Raw genomic sequence first — 20,096 nt, forward strand, 5'->3', positions numbered from 1 at the left:
TTATTATTTTATTCAAGAAAAAAAAGGCAGCAAAAAAAAGCAAAAACTGCAAGTATGTAAGTTCTCAAAAAACAAAGCCCGTCTTCTTTTTGAATTGTTCGAGTGTATTTTTTGACCTTCTTTGGGTGTATTTTAGGTTGACTCCGGATGATTCAAATATGATGGTTGTTAGGGAACAAACGCCGTCGGAAGCGCTTGCAATGTGAGTTTTCCAAGAATATTTCAACCTTATAAGCTTATTATTTTCAAATACGTTGTTAACCTTTCATTTTTATTCTTGTTTAGAGTCCCGATCCAGTTTTTTGTGCCGCCATCCCAGCAAACAACCACTGACGCAGATTCCGAACCAACCCCTATGCTACAGATTGAAGGGGCTAGAGAAACGTAAGAAAATAGTATTGGGTGTATATTTGTCTAGGGTTTGGGTGTATATTTGCTAAGAGTTTGGGTGTATACTCTTCCTGATCGATTTTGTGTAACTGTGCAGCACTCCTGAAACCCCCAAACAACTTCAAGAAACAACACCCAAGCTTCCCCCAGCTCCAACAAAAATGTAAGTTAATTAGACTAAAATCAATCTTTGCTTGTCATCCGTATATTCTTATTCTTACTCTTATTCTTATACATAATGATGCAGTCATCCAGACGCCGAGGACGCTGCTGCCCTGTTGATGATGGCACGGACAGCAGCCTATGTTCCTAAAACAGATCCGGGGATGCCATCATTCAGCCTCGGATTGACAGATTCAAGCCAGGAGGGGCGTCGACGCAGGAGACAGAAAGGGAAAAATCTCCAGAAACTGCAACTATGCTAGAACAATTGGACAGTTTGGTCCAAAAGTTAGCAAGCAGTGCGTCAAAGGGAAAAGACGAAAGTCCACAAATTCGGAGGGAGGCTGGGGGAGAAAGTTCTGCAAAGTTTGAAACCCCGGGGGAATAAATCAAATTCCGGATGATATGAAACAAAAGTGCTACATCTGGGGGACGAGACTGAAGGAAGATGCAAAGGGCGATACTGACGAGTATGAGGAGATGTGCACTCTGATTGGCCAAGGAGAATACATTTTGATCAGAATGCACCTCGCATCCCTCCAGGCAAAAAGTGATATAGAATCTCAGGTAATATTAGAATAATATTAATGTTTTTACACCAAAGTCAACTGCAACGTTTATTAATGTAAAATTGATTTCGTCATATATTTCTAGATTGTATCTGCCATCTGCCTCATCCTAAACCAGAAAAATGAAAAGAGGTTTCAGGAACAAATATACTGTCTCCCCCCTGATATTGTGGTAAGTGTTACTTCTACGAACTTTGGGTGTATTTTATGCTTTGATTTGGGTGTATTTTGTGCTTTGATTTGGGTGTATGTTGTGTATTTTCGGTTTTTCATTTCTTGTATCGCAATTCTTGCAGAGCATGGCACTTTCGGATCACCCAAGGGGGGAATTCATATCCCCGAAAACGAACAAAGAATTCAGGGTGGAAGCCTACCCGAGTTTCATTGAATTCATAGATAGAAAAAAATTAAGTTCGCATCCATATGTAAGTTTTCGTTTCCTAAATTTGTTAGTACGCTTATTTACTTATATGCCAAATAAAATAACAGACTGTTGAAATATGGAAATCCTTCAGATTTTTGCTCCTGTTTGCCACTCGGGACATTGGTGGTTATGGCTGATAAATACAAGAACGCGGAAATGTCAAATACTTGACCCGCTACACAAAAAAGCTCCAAGCGATGAGAGAAAGGACATTAATAAATTCACTGTAAGTTGCCTCTGTCTTCTTTACTTTAATAGATAGGTCTATTTTGAAAGTTGAGTTGGGTGTATATTCCATATTCAGTTGGGTGTATCTTGTCCATTTATTCGGGTGAATTACTGACTTCTTTTGGTATTTAAGGGATATGTATTTTCAAGATTGATAACATATGCCGGCGGGAAACCTCTCGAGAAAGGCGAGAAGGAGAAGGAAATTAAAGCACCATATGTTAAAATTTCAGGCCAAAAAACAAGGTATAAATTTGTGACTCTGAACATTAAACTTTCCTAAATGAGATTTGTAATTTATTTTCTTCGTTTTCAGCTATGACTGCTCTATCTACGTAATGAAGTGGCTTGAGTTAATAGAGCCGGAAAACATTAAAAAGGGGAAGTATGAATGGGATAATTGGACACATGTAACTGTCTTTAGAACTATATAACTCTGTATTACTTTACTGAATTAATATTTCTGTTTAAACATAACATACTTTTTAATTGTAGGAGGAGGTGGACCACTATAGAGTGGAGTATGCTTCCCGGATACTATTCAGTGAGATGAATACACAGAGAGATCGGGCAATTAGAGAGAGTAGTGTTATAAGGCTGTCGAAGCCATCCTCTGTATTATTGAGTCCGTTTTGTCAGATTAATTCTGCTGATATAGAAACTGGGTAGTTTGTAAATTGAACAAATGATGTAAATATTTGCCATTTATCAACAACTTCTATTCCATGTATATTTTTTCCCATAGTTAAACTATCTGTGCTGGTAAACTGTCTGTGATGTATTCAAAAACTGTATTACAGGTGGTAAAACATAAAGCAAAAAATCAAGGCATACGCATATTATAAACTGTTACACCCAACGCAAGTCTAATAATACACCCGAGGTTGAATAAAATATACACCCAATTGTCTGTGCTATATTCAAAATGAATGAATTACATGTACTAAAATATGAAAAAAAAATCAACTGAAATATACGCCCATAACCTGTGAATTTTTACAGCTTTTGTTCTATATGTATCTACATATGTGTCTATATGTAAATTGTCAATTAACAAAAATACACCCAAAAGTAACAGTGCTTTTACACCCATACTCTTTATAACTATACACCCAAAGAGTTATCCCCTGCTATTGGTACCATGAACTGATAATTTATAACTTGTCCCTGATATTGGCTGCAACTTGAATGCCCCACTGATGCAGCATCAAACAGGTTTATCTGAATATAACACTCACGCATTAGCTAAACTATTAACTAGAAAAATAAACTCAATCGCCACAAATTTAAAGAACATTACATTTACCTCGCTTAAAACTTTCGTCTTCTTCTTCTTTGTGGAATTTGCAATCTGTTTCTCCAGCTTTGAACCTAGCCTGTTTTTTGGACGTCCTCTTGTTCGAATCCTTGGCGGGCTTTGAAGCTCGTTAACGGATTCCAAGTTGGCGTCTTCGTGGGATAAAGAAGATGTCCCCTTCCTTTTGCCTTTTAGTGCTTCTATCTCGGCCATGACGTTATCGTACGCACGGTGCAGAATTGCAGTCAGCTCCGCCGATTCGGAGGCAAATTCGCAAATATTTTGCGAACGAAAAACCAATTGGTCGAACCTCTTGCTTCTTGGCTCCATTAGTGGCTCGTCGTGGCTGCTCTTGATGTGTGTGTGTCGCCTCTTTACCTTCTTGCTCCATCGTTCCAGTATGTATCTAGGGGACACTTGGCTTACTTGTTCGAAGCTTAAAACGCTTAGTGCGTGACGGCACAGTATCCCTCTCGACTCGAATAATAAGCATTGGCATTTTACCTCGGCTGCAACTGAGTCGTAGGTAACCGCGAACTTGTTGAATATTGAGCTGGAAACTTGTTCTCCGACTTCGTATACTGAATAGCCTAGAGCGGAATTCTTTAATCTGGTGATGCAATTCGCCTTTCCTCTAAATTGGGCTTGGACTTCCCTAAACTTTGCGTGGGTGTACGCATCTTGAAACTGAGCTTCGATGGAGGATTTGGTTGCACACGGTATGACCGTATGAAAATCTGCAGCATCTGATTCTCTCTCTGCTTGCTCCCTGCTTCCGAGGCAATTATCGTACTGTTTGACGAACTGAATGAGCGAGCTGTTCCGGGTGATGTACTTGTTAAAAAATGAATGCATGCTCTCGCTCCTTTGTGTGCTTCTCATCCCTGCCCAGAAGTGGTGGTCCAGATAGATAGGAACCCATATGTGACGGTCTTCGTACAGATCTGCATAATACACCCAAACACACACAGTAAAATACACCCGAGTGATCGTACAATTTACACCTCTGCTGCAGATTTTAAAAACACATTACCTGAAAGCCACTTGTTGTCCGCAAGACCAAAATTCACCAGAAAATCGTTCCAATTCCAATCGAATGAGTCTTTGCTGTGAGAGTTCCAAACAACATGGCTCATTTGTTGTTCGATATCGGCATGTCCCTTGTACCCATTTAATTTGCTTGGAATCTTCTTCATGATGTGCCAAATACACCAGCGGTGAACTGTTGTTGGCATACAGGCCTCTAAAGCCCTTTTCATTGATGCGCACTGATCGGTGAGAAACCCTTTCGGAGCGTTTTCTCCCATGCAACGAAGCCAGCATTGAAATAACCATTTGAATGATTCAATTTCTTCGTTCTTCATCAAAGAGCATCCGAGAAGTGTTGACTGACCGTGGTGATTCACCCCGACAAAAGAACCACAGACCAAATTATACCTGAAACAAATTACCATAGTGCAGAATGCAAAATCATTAGGTACACCCCAACAAATGCTTCGAATACACCCAATGAGACGGCCAATATACACCTCTGCTGCGGATTCGTAAAAATAAATTAATTTAGCATCATAAACAGGGACAGTTTGTTACCTATTTGTATTGTAGGTGGTATCGAATGAAATGACGTCTCCGAAATACTCAAAGGCGGCTCTGCTTCTTGCGTCGGCCCAAAAAGCCAGCTTAATCGATTGATCCTCCTCGAGTTCGAGCTCAAAAAAGAAATTCGGATTCTTCTCTTTCATTCTTAAGAAATATTTCCCGAATTCCTTTGCATCTTCTTGTTCGGAAACATTCCGCACTTCCCTGGTAATGTAATTCCTCACGTCCTTTTCGATAAAATTTAACTCGCGGTGACCCCCGGCAGCCGCAACAAATGATTGGTACGTTTTGCTTGGTCTGATACCGGCCTCGTCGTTATTCTCTATCGTACGACGAATGGACATGCTTAGTTCCCTGTGCTGTTTGAGCATCTCTGCTTTGCTTGGACAGCAGGGGTGTGAATGATCCAGCACAACCTTTGAAATGATCCAAGCACCGACATCCTTCAATGTGTGTATATAAATTCTTGCAGGACAGTTTAAACTGGCTGTCGGATTGGTCTTCTCGGTTGGAGATATTTTAGATTTCCATTTTCCCTCTCTGCTACATGTAATCAGTTGATTCTTAATCTCGTTTCCCTTCCTATTTGTGCACCGAACTCTTGTATAGAAACCTGCAGCCTTCGCGTAGTTCCTGTAAAATTTTCCGGCATCTTCAAGGGTCGTAAAGGTCATTCCAACCTTCGGAACAAGCTCGTCATCAACAACAGAGAGAGGCTGCAGAATACACCTGGTCAGAACTGTGAATACACCCATAGATATGATACAAATACACCCAATCATGTCTAATATGATACACCCGAACCGAAACAATTCAACTACAGAATGACCTTTAAAGCCATAAACTGTCAATACACAGGCTGCAGAATACACCATGTCAAAAACTAAAAACACACCCAATCATGTCTGATATAATACACCTGAACAACAACAACTCAATTAAAAATAACAAAAAACCAGTAAAGTGTATATATACCCACACTTATAGCTAAAATACACCCAAAGAAGAATTGATCTACACCCGAGCGTCTGCTATAAATTCCAGGTAATTAAACAATGTTCAGCAATTTTTAAACTACACAATGCTATACAAATTACTGTAAATCAAACCTCAGGAACTTCGTTAGATTCAAATTCATAATCCACATCGCCTGGATTCAGCACAGAATCTGAGCTTGAAAGATCCATCATCTTCAAAACGAGTTCGAACTTTGATTTCAGAAAACAACAAATCAAAAGAGAAAACGAAGCTCGAGTTGCAGAGAGAGAAAAAGAGAACGTAAACGAAGAACATACCAGTGAGAAAAGAAGAGGAAAAGATCGATGGAGAAGAATGAGGGAAGACGCGCGAGAAGAAGAACAACCAAATCTCAAAATAACGAAAACGAAGAAGGAAACAAATATTTTAAATTTGAAAGTTAGATATACGCGGGATATTATATAGCGCGTGTAATCAACGTAGGTGGAGGAGCGCGTATTTTAAATTTATTGTTTAATAAACTTGTAAAGCATACAAGCCCTATGCAGAACTTTTCCGATATATATATATAGCCATAATATCCGAATTTTATATGATGTGTATACTTTAATTTTGTGAACTTTAAAATGTATAAATCAATTCTTGAAACCTTTTTTAAAAGTGTAAATGTATCATCATGTTGACAGTTTTCTCATTAATTGTTACAAAAGAATACATATTAAAAAAGACTAAAAAACTAAGGAGGTAATTTTGCATATATATATATATATATATATATATATATTACGAAAGCTTCAAGAGATGCTTTGGACATAAGCTAACCTTTAAGGGGATACACTTTACTGAGAGCGGAAAAAAAATTAAAAATTATCAAAATTTATTATTTTTTATTAGTAGTTAATTATTAATATTTAAAAATAAGAATTAAAAATATAATATTAAATTATTAGAGTAAAATAATTAGATTAATAATTACAAATAATAATAAAAAATAATAAATTATACTGATTCGCTAGTAATTCTAAAAAAAATCACAATTAGAAAAAGTTTAGGGCTATGATTTGTTAATTTCAAACTTCATGGACTAGTGCATGCAAGGTTTAAAGGGATAAAGTACAAAGATAATGTTCATGGCATCTTAAGAGTTAAGATGTCCTAAAATGCTAGGTCGCTTGAATTTTTGGTTAAATCATTTTCATTATATATATATATAGTCATTGAAATTAATTATTTATTAGTATATTTGTGTATAAATATATGTGTAGTTTAATATATTTTTAATGTATATTTATATTTCAACATTTTATACTAGTGACTACTTTTGATGTACATGTAGCATAATCGATATATATAATTTGACAAATCAAAAATCAATTTATTATAGTTTCATTTAAAAATTTACTATTGTCAATAGATTATAATATACATAAGATGAGATTCAACCTCTAATACGTTATAACTTGAAGTGTACAAATAAACTGACAATACGGTCAGCTCAAAATTTAGTAATTTTTTGTTGCATTTGTTGATAGATACGAAACATTAAGACAACAAAAATCATATTTAATAGATAAGATATATATTTTCTATTGTTTCTGACAGAAAAAGTACATAGACACTAATTTTTTTTATCATTATATTTTTCATTCTAAAATTTTTGCATGAAAAAAAAATTATTGTAAATTAACTTTCATAATTTATATTTTTTATGTTAAATTTACTACTAAATAAAATATAAAAATATTAATTTTTATGTTTGATTCCCAAGACTAAATGATACATTTCTAGCATAAAGCCCGTATCATAGTCCCAACTACTCAATATTTTTTATTTTTCAAAGGCTACTATTCATTTAAATCCAGGTCACTAGACCCAAGTTCTACAAAAGAAAAAAAAAACAAATATTGTGTAGATGGGCCTCAGTCACCTTGGGTAACATAGCCTTCAAATTGAAGAACTCTTATAATAGCCTTCTTACAAATAACTTTATTCTCCAAAACCCAAAAAGAAAAAAACGATTCTTAACATTATTATTACTTTTTGTTGAACTATGAAGTAGATCAACTGATGAAGCATTTATCCTAGAAGAAGAAATGGTGACCACCCTAGCTAGCTAGTTGTCATTCCACATTAACAGTTCGAATAATTGTGTGTTTGTGTGTGTATATATATTGTGAGACAATGTTCACGTTTATTATTGGTTACCATTAATTCGATCTAAGAAGGGTTGAACGTAATTCATTTATATGTGCACATTTCCTAACTACTTTTAATTAATATAGTTTGCACCGAAACGGTCCATGGTGGGTGCTCCCACAATGCAAACGTGCTCTTTGGTGGATGATATTATCATCAATAATGTCATAACTGCACTCACATGCATGGTAAGATAAGTCTTGCTAAAAATTTGTTATCATCATGATGCTTTTTTTTTTTCCTTCTCTTGCTACACACATATATAAATAAATGGTTGTATGTATATCTCATGTCAATAGTTGAGTTCCTTGTCTCTTTCCATTAGTCATCTTTTCAATGGATATAATTTAGATATACGAGTTAATAGTTAATTTTTTTTAAAAGATTCATTATTTTTTAATATTATTTTTAAAAAATTTTGTCAATCAAATTAATATTTTAAAAATTAAAAGTAAATTATGTTTGTCTTTTTGTCATTCTTTTAACATTTGCCATTAACAATTGATAACGTGAAATAATAATATACATTATATTTGACATGTTTTATTAGATGCAAACTGAATATATTTATAAAAGTTTATTAATTTATTTTTTTATTTTAATTCTTAAAATTATGATTTATATACTTAAAGAAAAGAACTGATTTTTTTTGATAATTTTGAATAAAAAGCTTCAATAGTGATGTTTTATTTTTCAAGTGAGAATAGTACACTCTTTTAATTAAAGAATGGTAAAAGTAAAAATTATTTCTAAAGAGTATATGAAAGAGTTAAACATGAGATCCAAATTCAAATAAGATTAGATAAAAGATTTAATTTTTAGACTATAAATTCAATCCTAATCTTTTCATGATTTTTATTTTTGTTAATTAAATTTAATTTCAGTACTAAAATAATAACCATTTAAATAATAAATAAATAGGATAAATAACACCGAAATGAGACAGATTTGACATGTAGATCAGTGGGTTCCTCTGAATGGATTGCATGTACCCATGTGTCCCCTTTGTGATTACTTTGGAAAGAACTTTGTTATCAACGTGGACCAAACTTGTAGCCCACAATGGAATTTTGGCATGACAAATTCAGCCTAATATAATTGGAGTACATTTAATTTGCTTTGTTCATATAATAAACTAATCATGTTATGACCAAAATTTTTAAACGAGTAGCTACTTGTTATTTTCTCCTTTATTTTTTTAACTTCTTAAATTTTTTAAGAAATAATTTATGTTTCATTTCATCCATTTACAGCCATAAACTGTGTTAGATTTGAGAGTTGTACTTGTAGATATTAAGCATGAATTCATCCAATTAAAAAACTACACTTTAAATGAGAAAAATAAAATAGGAGACACAAATATAAAAGTTGTTGGATATGGTCCCAAAAAGAAAACGTCTATCTACTTGCTCTATATTTAACCTATATGTTGATGTGTACCAACTCAAACCAAGGTCCAGCCGTATCATTGAAATTTTTTATTATATTTTCGGTGATAAGACTCACATATATAAAAATATCTTTGTTTATATAGAGAAAAATTAAAATATTAACACGTATTATAATAAATAATATTTTCGATGATAAGACTCACGTATATAAAAATATCTTTGTTTATATAAAAAAAATTAAAATATTAACACGTATTATAATAAATAATTATTTTTAGTTATACTCCTTTTATAAAAATATTTTTTAACATAAATAGTAACTATTATTGATACTAACTTTTATATTAATTATTTTATAATTAATTTTTAATTTTTTTATTATTCACAGTATCTTTTATCTTTGTGGGATAAAAATTAATTCGATTTTATTTAATAGTTATTTTTCATTGAAGAATAATAAAAAGGGTATGAATAGAAGAAAGTTACCTAATTAATTAAGAGTCTGCTAAGGAGATAATAAACTATTTATACAATAGATTATTGAGTTACAAAATGAACATCTTTTATATTATTTATTATCTAACGCTTTAATACCATATGTCATAATATCATTTATTCCAAAAATTTCAACTAATAAAAAAATAACATTAATAATTATATTTTTAATACTCCATAAACTTTCATTATACATATTATATAAATATTCTATTGAACTCTTCGTACTTTTTCATTAATTAATTGAGATTTGGGGCGGTGGATGATATCTGATGTACTTATAATACATACTCGTTATATTGTCTTATTATTAACAACCGAAAGCAAATAATAGCTCGTCTTTTTCTTTGTAACTAATAATGTATCTTTTAATTAAACAAAGTTAGTTAAATAAAATTATATGTTATATTCCATGATTATGTCCTTTTCGTTGTTTGAGTTTACTTGAAATTAAAACTTGTGTTTGTTAAGAATATTATTTTGCTGAAAAATAATTAATTAAATCTGTTATATATATATATAGACTGTAATAATTAAAAGAGGGCTAATTTTATTCTCATAATTTTCTTTTTATCCTTTTTTACAACGATATACATATATATATATAGAGACTGATAATTTTATAATTTTCTAAATAATAATAACCTAGTGGATTAATCCAAAAAAAAGTATACCTAACATAAGTTTAATTCTTTAAAGATTTGTAATCAATTTTCTTGAAACTCAAATTTTTTAAGCCAACAATTAGATAATAAAATAATAGATGCAATGACGGAACTAGGCAAAATATTAAAGAAGAACTAAAAATTAATTTTATAATAAAATAAAATAAAAATAAAAATTTTAAGAGAATAAAACAAAAATTTATATATAATTTATATAAAAAAATTAAATATTAAGAGGGTTATTGTCTCCTTTTTCAGTGAAGTTTTGAGATAAAAAAAATTAAAAAAAATAAAATAAATTTTAACAAAAAAAATTAACTGAGAGAGTTAAAATTAATTTTCAACATATATATATAGTTTAGTCAGATATAAATAATTTCGACTCCTTATATTATCATTAAAATATAAATGTTATACCAAATAATTTCGTTGAAAATTAAATAAACAAACATCACATGTATATATTTTTCAAAAAATAATATAAATTGTACTATCTTTCAAGAATTAATAGAGGTCATATATAGCTCCATTAGAGAGTAAATTACACCAAAAACAAAAACAAAAACAAAAAAAGCTGTGTTTTAATATATTATGTTTATAATACACCTATATATCTTCCTATTATTATGTACTCACATATCTTTTTATTTTATATATATTTGATATCAAAAATATTATTTATATATTAAAATAAATCACTAAAATTAATTATTATATATATTATTTAATTTATTTTTAATATATTTTTATATTTTAATATATATTTTATATTAATGAACAATTTTAATATACACGTATATATCATGATCATTTTATGTACTCGTTGCAACAACTTTTTAATTCGATTTTTATTTTATATTAATTTTTTATTATTCATTTTGCATATTAATATATTTTATTAACTATAATATAGTCTATTAAATTACCTACTATAATTTCCATTTGTCCTACGTCATATGTAATAACTAACTTGAGTTACTCACCTAACCATAGTTAAGAGAGCTGCCAGTTGTAGTAGACATGGATGCTTCACTTTCGTTCGGCTCAAACTTCAATTAATTACTCTCTCTGCATTCTGCAACAACACAACAAAATAATGCAAACGAAACCATCAAGCTAATGGCTAATGTGTTTACGTTACTTTTACTCTCACTCTCATCTCAGACTCTTAAAATCATCGATCGAAAATGATGATGTTCAGAGAGGAAACAATTGGTTCGATTAGCGCGCGTCACAGCACCACCAGCACTGCTGGCACCAGAATTTCAGCATCGGTCAACAAAGTTCTGGTTGCAGTTAAAGCAGAGAAGATAATCTCCAATACGGCACTAGCTTGGGCTCTCACTCATGTTGTTCACTCCTCGGACTCCATCACGCTCCTTGCTGTTTATTCCGTCGAGAAATCTGGTACGCTCTCTCAGCCTTTTATTATTATTATTATTATTATTATTATTATTATTATTATTTGTAATTTGTTCTAACAATTTGATGAACGTGGAGTGGATTTAATTTTTCAGGCAGAAGGTTCTGGAACTTTTCAAGGTTGCGTGGAGATTGTTCTAGCGGAGTAAGTGCTGGAAAGTTGCCGGAGAAAATTTCCGATATATCAGAATCTTGTGCTCAGATGGTGCTTCAGCTGCACAATCAAATTGAGGTAAATAAATTATTCCAAACTTTTTAAATAATAAAATGAAATAACGAAGCTATGCACCTCACGAATTTTGTCCTCGTATTAAATTGGGATTTGCGAGTTATTACTATCGTAAAAAAATTTTTGAATTTAGTGTACGAAAAAGTTACAGTATTATTCCTTTTATTTTTTTTACCTTCAGTTTTGTAGACTTTTACTGTTGTTTTATTTTTTTCACCTGCTCTGTCTTTCAAATCTTTATTACTTAAGCGTAAAGCAAATTAAACAATGGTGTGTTTAGTTTAGCGTTTACATACAAAAATTACGTTTAATCTTTTTGAATATCAGAATTTTTTTGTTTGACTTTTTTTTTTCTTTCTAAAGACAAACATAACTTCTGTGTTTTAACTCTTATTCACTCGAAGTAACAAAGTGTATTTTTTACGTTTACGTTCAATTGTTAAATTAAAAAATAATTGAAAAAATATTTTTTTTTACTAATTTTACTATTCAATTTCATTTGTAATAAAAAATACTAAGAATAATTATCAGAATTTTTGTATTTTTTTCACGGTAATGTTTTATAAATAAATATTTTTTATACTATTATTTTTAGTATTCTTTTATAATAAATTTTAATTTTTTTAATCAATTATTTATTTAATTTTTTTGTTCATAATATATATGTTTTTTTTAATTTATATTTTCTAACGTATATTGTTGTATTTTTGTAATAAAATTTTTAGTACTCATTATTCATATAAACTTTTTAATTATTTTTATTAATACATATTTTTTTATATGAAACTTAGTTAATTTTTATTTAATTTTGTATAATTTTTACTATGTGTTTTTTGAATTAGTATACAATTCTTTTACCGTTGTTATTTTTTCTATAATATAATTTTTTAATTTCATTAGAAATGTCAAGTTAAATGCAAAAAAAATACTAAAAAAGAGTATTGAAAAATTATGACTAAAAAATACTAAATTTTAACAAATAAATTCAAGTTCTTTTAAAAAAATATATATAGTCAAATAGTGTTAAAAAATATATTTTTAAATGATATAAATGAACATTTTTTTGTAATTTTTATCTAAATATAATTTTAAATAATATAATTTAAATAATATTAATTTTATTATAATTTATTTTGATATAAAATTATTAAACATAAATCACATTAATACTAAGTCACTTTGTAAATACTAACTCAGTTATTTATCTCCTATTTTTTTTATTTATCCCATATATAAACACCTATATGTTTCTTTTATTTTATGAATGAAATTATCTTACTTTTTTAAAAAAATACTAACTCACTTTTTATCAAAATAAAATTTATAAAATCAATTTAATACAAATTCTCATTTACAAAATTTTAATTCAAACACACACCTCATCTTCCATAAATTTTCCTTACTAATTTGGTTTTCCATTTTTCTTCCCCCAAAATCATGCATGAATTTGTACCTAAAATATTAATCGATTCTTTAACTCTTACCACTATTGAGAATTAATGCACACACTATTGAGAATGAAACTTAAATTATTAATAGATTCTTTTGCTCTTACCACGTAAAATAGTATATATGGTAGTCTGATCTATGAACAAATATCCTTATATATATATATATATATATATATATATATATATATATATATATATATATATATATATTTTTTTTTTCTCAAATCTTTTTCCCAGTAACGTGTCAGAATAGAGGAAGCTTCAGTTCTGATATTTGCCAAGCTGTACTGCTGTACCAGCTTGACTGTAGTTTGTTTCATTTGCATGTGCTTTGCAAATCTTGCCTTGGTAAACAACATGCATTAATAATTGCACATGCATAAAGTTTTCACGAACTAGACAACAATATTTAATAAAATTAAACAGGAGGCAGCAACTAGCAAGGAGAAAAGCCTATTAGAACTATAAATTTACGCAATTAGCTTAAAAAGGTATTTGGAATGTAGAATTAACTTCAAGGATCATGAAATTAAAGCATGTTAGACATATTCGTAACACAAAAATATTTGATAATCAAAGAAAATTAGCTAAAAACAGTCATAATTTGTCTTATTTAACATTCATTAATTGTTGCGATAATTAATAATATTAAACAAGTCAAGTTCTGACTGTTTCTTTTGTTTTCCTAGCATTACCGTTAGTAACAATGGCGTGGCAACAATAATGTGTAGTAAAAGATGAATAGATTCTTTCAATGATTAGCCATATGCTAGATATCCTTACAAGAGTTCAAAACTTCAAATTACAAAAAAGACACATAAATAATTCCCACAGTGAACCTTTTGGGTACAACTTTACAAGTGACAAATTAGATTGCACACAAGGAGGTGAAACCTTTTCAGTTTTCACTAATCATGTAAATGGATACTAATAAGCATAACATAAGTACTGATGAAATATATAAATGCAGGTTAGGGTGAAGATTAAGGTGGTAACTGGTACTCCAAGTGGTGCTGTAGCAGCTGAAGCCAGATGGAGTGGCTCCCATTGGGTCATACTGGACAAGTAATTTAACATGAAAAATGTATTTCTTTTTTCTAAGCTATTATAGCTCATTTAATTGACTGCTTGCATTGTGTCTCTTCACATACTCACATGCATACCCCTTTAATATTAACAAACCAGCATTTGTTTTCAACTATCAATCATGCAGAGCAACCAAGTAGAACTTTTCAGTGCCTTATGCCAAAATCATACTTTGTTATATAACTTAACCTTATTTTCTGAAACAGGAAGTTAAAGCAAGAGGTAAAGCATTGCATGGATGAACTCAACTGTAGCGTTGTGGTGATGAATGCCTCAAAACCAAAAGTTCTCAGGCTTAACTTAGCATGCTCTGATGAACTCCAAACTCCATTTTTCTCCTCTGCTTCTTCACCGGATATAGCAATTGGAAAGCTCAAAGGCCGCAGATTGAAGCATTCAACCCCAGTGAGTAGCCCTGAAGAACCAGCTACTTCTGCCACTAGAACCATCGGAGTTTACTCAGAGTCAAGTTCTGATTCAATGGCTTCTCTTTTCCAAGTCTATGAGCAAAATCCTCTGTATGAGGGTCAGGGACTGCACGACAAAAGAGCATACAAACCAATCAATGAGCCAAAAGAGTTCAACTTTGATTTGGAAAAGGATTTGGGGACACATTCAATCCCATATGCGTCAAGTGATGATAACAAGGATGTATTTTGGATTCCTCAGAACAGAGTTATCCAAAGAACCAAATCTCCAACTTCCAAAACACTACTTGAGAATTTTATGCACTGTGATCAGGAAATGAAAAGGACAACTAATGAACTTGGGTTTAAACAATCTCAAAGCAGAGTTTACGCTTCCAACATGGGCAACAGAGGTAATGCCACCATTCCTATGGGCAGAACTTCGTGTATACCTCCTCCCTTGTGCTCTCAATGTCAGAACAAAGCACCAGTTTTTGGAAAGCCTCCTAGACAGTTTTCTTACAAGGAGATAGAGGAAGCTACTGATATGTTCTCGCATGCAAATTTTCTAGCTGAAGGTGGATTTGGTGTTGTTCACAAGGGAATTCTCAGAGATGGCCAGGTTGTTGCTGTGAAACAGTTAAAGTTTGGAGGCTCTCAAGCTGATCTTGATTTCTGCAGGGAAGTTCGTGTTTTGAGCTGTGCACAACACAGAAATGTTGTGTTGTTGATAGGATTTTGTGTAGAGGCCAATTTGAGGATATTAGTCTATGAATACATATGCAATGGATCCTTGGACCTTTACTTACATGGTATGCCTCAATTTCATTGGACCCTTACTTACACGGCTATTAGTTCATTTTCCATATTATGAGTTTCTCTTTCAGTTCTTTGCACTTGTATTTGAATGTTCTTCTGAATAATCCAATAAAAAGTTCATATCAAAGTTTATTTCTTTCTATATTGACAGGAGATGGGAATACCCCCTTGGATTGGAACTCACGGTTAAAGATAGCGATTGGAGCTGCAAGAGGATTACGCTACCTTCATGAAGATTGCAGAGTTGGTTGCATAGTGCACAGAGATTTTCGACCCAGAAATATTCTCTTAACGCATGACTTTGAGCCTTTGGTAGCTTAATTACCTGGCCCTTCTGCATTCTGTAGTGTGTGAATTGGTGGAAATTCAGGTGCAGTCGACTTCACATAAAGTTGATAGCTGAGAACCGTTAGATGATTTTACTAGTTTGACTAAATTTTTATCCAATGGCTCTCAGCTATCAACTTCACCTGAAATCGACTGCAGCTGAGTTTTCACCGTATGAATTTTAAGAATAAGTAGCTTTAAACATGATCGTTTCGCATTCACTCAGGTGGCTGATTTCGGGCTTGCTAGATGGCACTCAGAATGGAATATAAATACTGAACAAGATCGAGTTGTAGGAACATCAGGGTAATTATCTCTATTTATACATAATTTCATGTTATATAACACCGTTACGTTGTTAATTTTTGCATAAACCTATACAGGTATCTTGCACCTGAATATCTTGAAGCTGGAAATCTTACATATAAAGTAGATGTATATGCATTTGGCATTGTTTTACTAGAGTTAATAACAGGTCGAAGAATTAGTGAGTTGGAACAATTTAATGGTCACTCGTTTCTTTCTGAATGGTTTCATCCTATACGCATGTTAGAGGCAGATCATATATTGCAAAACGTTCGGTCTCTTAACCCATACTTGGGGTTTGAGACGTCATTGGAATTTAACTTTGAATTACAAGCCATGGCAAGAGCTGCTTCATTGTGTCTACGTCTGGATCCTGATGCCAGACCTCCAATGTCTAAGGTATGCAGAAGGCTTAAACATGTTTTTAGTTTCTTGCAAATTATGGACTGAAAATGCTTCTTATATATACTTGTAGATCCTGAGAGTACTGGAAGGGGGTGATGCAGTTCGTCCTATTGGTTTAGACTTCAATTCAGTTGGTAATAGAAGTGGCCATTTAAGTGGTTTGAGTTCTCACACTCCACATAAAGTTACAATAAGTCATTCTCGTAGGCTATCACATTGATCACATAGAAACATGGTGAAAACTCAGATGCCGTCGAATTCACGTGAAGTTGATAGCTGAAAGTTATTAGATAAAAATTTAGTCAAATCAATCAAATCATCTAATCACTCTCAGTTATCAATTTCACCTTAAATCGACTAGATACCTAAAAACATTCACAGAAGCAAACTTTCACTTATTGGTATAAATGTATAAGGAAAAAGTCAATTGTCAAAGAATTCTTCTCACGTAATGTCCGTGACACTTGTTATTTGTGGTCTTCTCCTCAACATAGTTAATTATTATGGTGAATGAAATGCTTTTTCATCTCAACATCCCCTCTCTTATATATATATATAATTTTTTTTTGGTGTCTTCCTTTATAATATTATGTCTGATATAATACATAATAGTGAGAGAGTAATTCAAAGAGATGAGATGGGGGCATCAAAATATGGGCCGGGCCGGGCCTTTCAAGGCACATCACAAAACAATATACAGTTATACACACTAGTCTAACTGATTCACCAGCGTTCATACACCCAGAGGCCAGAGCAGTTTGTTTCAGTTATTTTCTGTTATTGCTCCGGCACGAAGAAGAGTAGCTACTAACAGATTCAGCAAATGGTATTGAATCTGAATCAGAAAACATACGGTGGTGGCGCTGCTGCTCCTGATTATCACCACCTCCAACATCGGCAACGCTCCAGACCTTTACAGACTTATCCAAGCTCCCACTGTACAACACCCACCGCCTCTCACCACCACGCGCCTTCGCCTCCTTGTCTTCCTCCACCGCCAGACACTTCACTGGACCCTCGTGCCCCGTCAACATCGACACGCACGTGTGGATCGTTCCCTCCTTCTTCCACACGCAGATTGTCTTGTCGGCGGATCCGCTGAAAACTAAGGTTCCGGCAGCGGCGAGGCAAAGGACGGCTAGTTTGTGGCCTTTAAGGACGCCGCCATGGGCGAAGTTGTTGTTACTGTCCCAGAAGTTGACGAGACCGTCGGAGGAGCCACAGTAGAGGGTAGAGAAGGAGGCATCGAGGGTGAGGGCGGTGACGGCGGATTCTTGCTTGAGCAGGGTTTGTGCATTGGTGTGTTTGGTGCACTTGGTGGAGCGGGAGGAGGGAGTTTCCCGCTTCCACATCTTAACGGTTCCATCGGCAGAGCCGGAGAAGACGAGGCCATCAACGCCGCACACCACGGAATTCACCGTGTCTTGGTGAGCCGGGATGGATTCCATGCACCTCTTATCGGAGATGCGCCACACCTGTTATTTTTGTTATTGCATGGGTCACACACAACCAATAAAATAATGACACTTAATAATTAAAAATTATTATTAAATAATAATTTTTAATTATTAATTTTATTGGAAGAAAATTTGACATAAATTTTTATTTAAAATAAAATAATAAGTGGAAAATAAGACATTACCTTTATGCTTCTATCCCATGAAGCTGAATAGAGCAATGTTTTACAATGAGAAAGGCTTAAGGCGGAAACAGCATCAGAATGCTTAATCCAAAGTGCTGAACGATTTTTCCGAACTTCAATGTAGTTACTTGGTTTGAGAGAACTCTTGAGTATATCTTTCAAAGTTGGCAACGTTCCTGCGCGTTTGTGAACATTTGGTGCCTTAGGGTTAACCTTCCAAACACGAATTTTACCATCTTGGTGACCAGTGAAGATTTTATGTCCAGATATTATGATGGCCTTAACCAAACCACTGTTTGATTTGAAGCCACAGAATTCTTGGAGGTTCTTCCACACACGGATGTTCTTGCTCTCGGAGCCAGTGTAAAGGAGGTTACCGGTGGCAGCCAAGGAGTATATGTGTCCCTCCTCCCGGACCAGGGAGCCCAGGAGAGCACTTTGTGCGGTGCTTTCGCCGCCTTGGGAGCATAATTCCTTTGAAAATCGCGAATTTGCGGTTTGGTTCCATGGTGACATCTATCGCCAAAAAGAACAGTAGATAATTGAATACTGTCATAAAATCACTCATTCCAAAAGATTAAACTGATCAAAGAATATAATATAAATTATTATATTTTTATTAAAAACACTTAATCATTTGACGTTGTCATGATTTTTTAGAGATGTGCTATATAGATCAAAAGAAAAAGAAGATTCCTTAATCAAAATTATGTCAATGTTAGATGAAATTAAGTGATAGAATTTTGTTTAAAAGTTTTTTTTATGAAATAATTTAAAATAAATTATATATAGATTTTTTTTCCAAATAGAAAATACGAACACATGTACCATCAATGGGGATCCCTCGCCGCTGAGGCGGCCAGGATCATAGTAAGGGCTCATGGGGGAGGCGGCGGTGTTGGATTGCATGGAGAGCTCATTGTCCGATAAGAAGTCGGCCGAGGGCGTCCGTTCCGAGTGCATTCCCGCCGGGGGACGCGAGACACCGGTGGCTTCTTCCCCATCCCCTCTCATAGCCATTTAAATTTTGTTGATATTTCTACTTTGTTATGGAACTATATATTGTTGTTCCTCATTCACCACTCTATAGGACAAGCACAAAGTTTGTTGTCAATGGTTTGAACTAGCACCGAAAAATTCAATCTGCGGAAAAACAATTGAGGAATGGAGAATTTGAATGGTTGGTTGGCGAAGAGAATTTGCAGGGAAAATGAAGGAATATGCAAATTGCACTACTAATGAAAGCAGAGGGAAGAGAGTAGAAGGTATAAATACATCTCTATATATACACGGTGCATATGAATTGCTCAATAGTGTGCTGCCACGTATGAGAATTTAATATTTAAAAATGGGTTGAAATAACAAGAAATATTAATAATTTTAAATTCCTTGATATTCGGGTTTATTGGGTAAAATATAGGGAAGTGGCAATAATGTGTGGGAATAGTTTGTGTTTTCTATTTTTGGATAGGTGAGTAATGTTTCTTTCTAACTTCCAATATAATAATGTGTTTACAAGTGGAAAATGTTTATTGTTTGTCATGTTATTTTCTGACATGTGATTAACAAAAAGATAATAATATGTTTCAGTGTTTGATTGGTCCAGCA

The 20,096-nt window shown here is 32.9% G+C and overlaps 2 protein-coding genes across 2 annotated transcripts; one reads left to right on the forward strand and one right to left on the reverse strand.

Moving 5' to 3' along the window:
- Window positions 1-11,329: 11,329 nt before the first annotated feature.
- Window positions 11,330-17,378, forward strand: LOC112697905 (inactive protein kinase SELMODRAFT_444075-like). The gene is made up of 8 exons (XM_025751277.3): window positions 11,330-11,801; window positions 11,912-12,048; window positions 14,467-14,561; window positions 14,789-15,801; window positions 15,960-16,120; window positions 16,362-16,441; window positions 16,519-16,840; window positions 16,917-17,378. Exons 1-8 carry the CDS (start codon window positions 11,582-11,584, stop codon window positions 17,064-17,066), a joined length of 2,178 nt encoding a protein of 725 aa, XP_025607062.1. The 5' UTR covers window positions 11,330-11,581; the 3' UTR covers window positions 17,067-17,378.
- An 11-nt stretch (window positions 17,379-17,389) lies between these two features.
- On the reverse strand, window positions 17,390-19,729 carry LOC112697906 (protein JINGUBANG-like). Its single transcript, XM_025751278.3, has 3 exons — window positions 19,317-19,729; window positions 18,489-19,004; window positions 17,390-18,321 (listed from the first exon to the last, which is right to left on the reverse strand). Exons 1-3 carry the CDS (start codon window positions 19,506-19,508, stop codon window positions 17,614-17,616), a joined length of 1,416 nt encoding a protein of 471 aa, XP_025607063.1. The 5' UTR covers window positions 19,509-19,729; the 3' UTR covers window positions 17,390-17,613.
- Window positions 19,730-20,096: the final 367 nt, after the last annotated feature.

Source organism: Arachis hypogaea, chromosome 16, assembly GCF_003086295.3.
Source record: "Arachis hypogaea cultivar Tifrunner chromosome 16, arahy.Tifrunner.gnm2.J5K5, whole genome shotgun sequence".
Lineage (NCBI taxonomy): Eukaryota > Viridiplantae > Streptophyta > Magnoliopsida > Fabales > Fabaceae > Arachis > Arachis hypogaea.

Coding starts and splice junctions, on each gene's coding strand:
- LOC112697905 (XM_025751277.3), top strand. CDS start 11,582: ATGATGATGTTCAGAGAGGAAACAATTGGTTCGATTAGCGCGCGTCAC. Junction 12,049..14,466: donor AGCTGCACAATCAAATTGAG/GTAAATAAATTA, acceptor ATATAAATGCAG/GTTAGGGTGAAGATTAAGGT. Junction 14,562..14,788: donor CATTGGGTCATACTGGACAA/GTAATTTAACAT, acceptor TTTCTGAAACAG/GAAGTTAAAGCAAGAGGTAA.
- LOC112697906 (XM_025751278.3), bottom strand. CDS start 19,508: ATGGCTATGAGAGGGGATGGGGAAGAAGCCACCGGTGTCTCGCGTCCC. Junction 19,005..19,316: donor GCGAGGGATCCCCATTGATG/GTACATGTGTTC, acceptor TTTTGGCGATAG/ATGTCACCATGGAACCAAAC. Junction 18,322..18,488: donor CATGGGATAGAAGCATAAAG/GTAATGTCTTAT, acceptor CAAAAATAACAG/GTGTGGCGCATCTCCGATAA.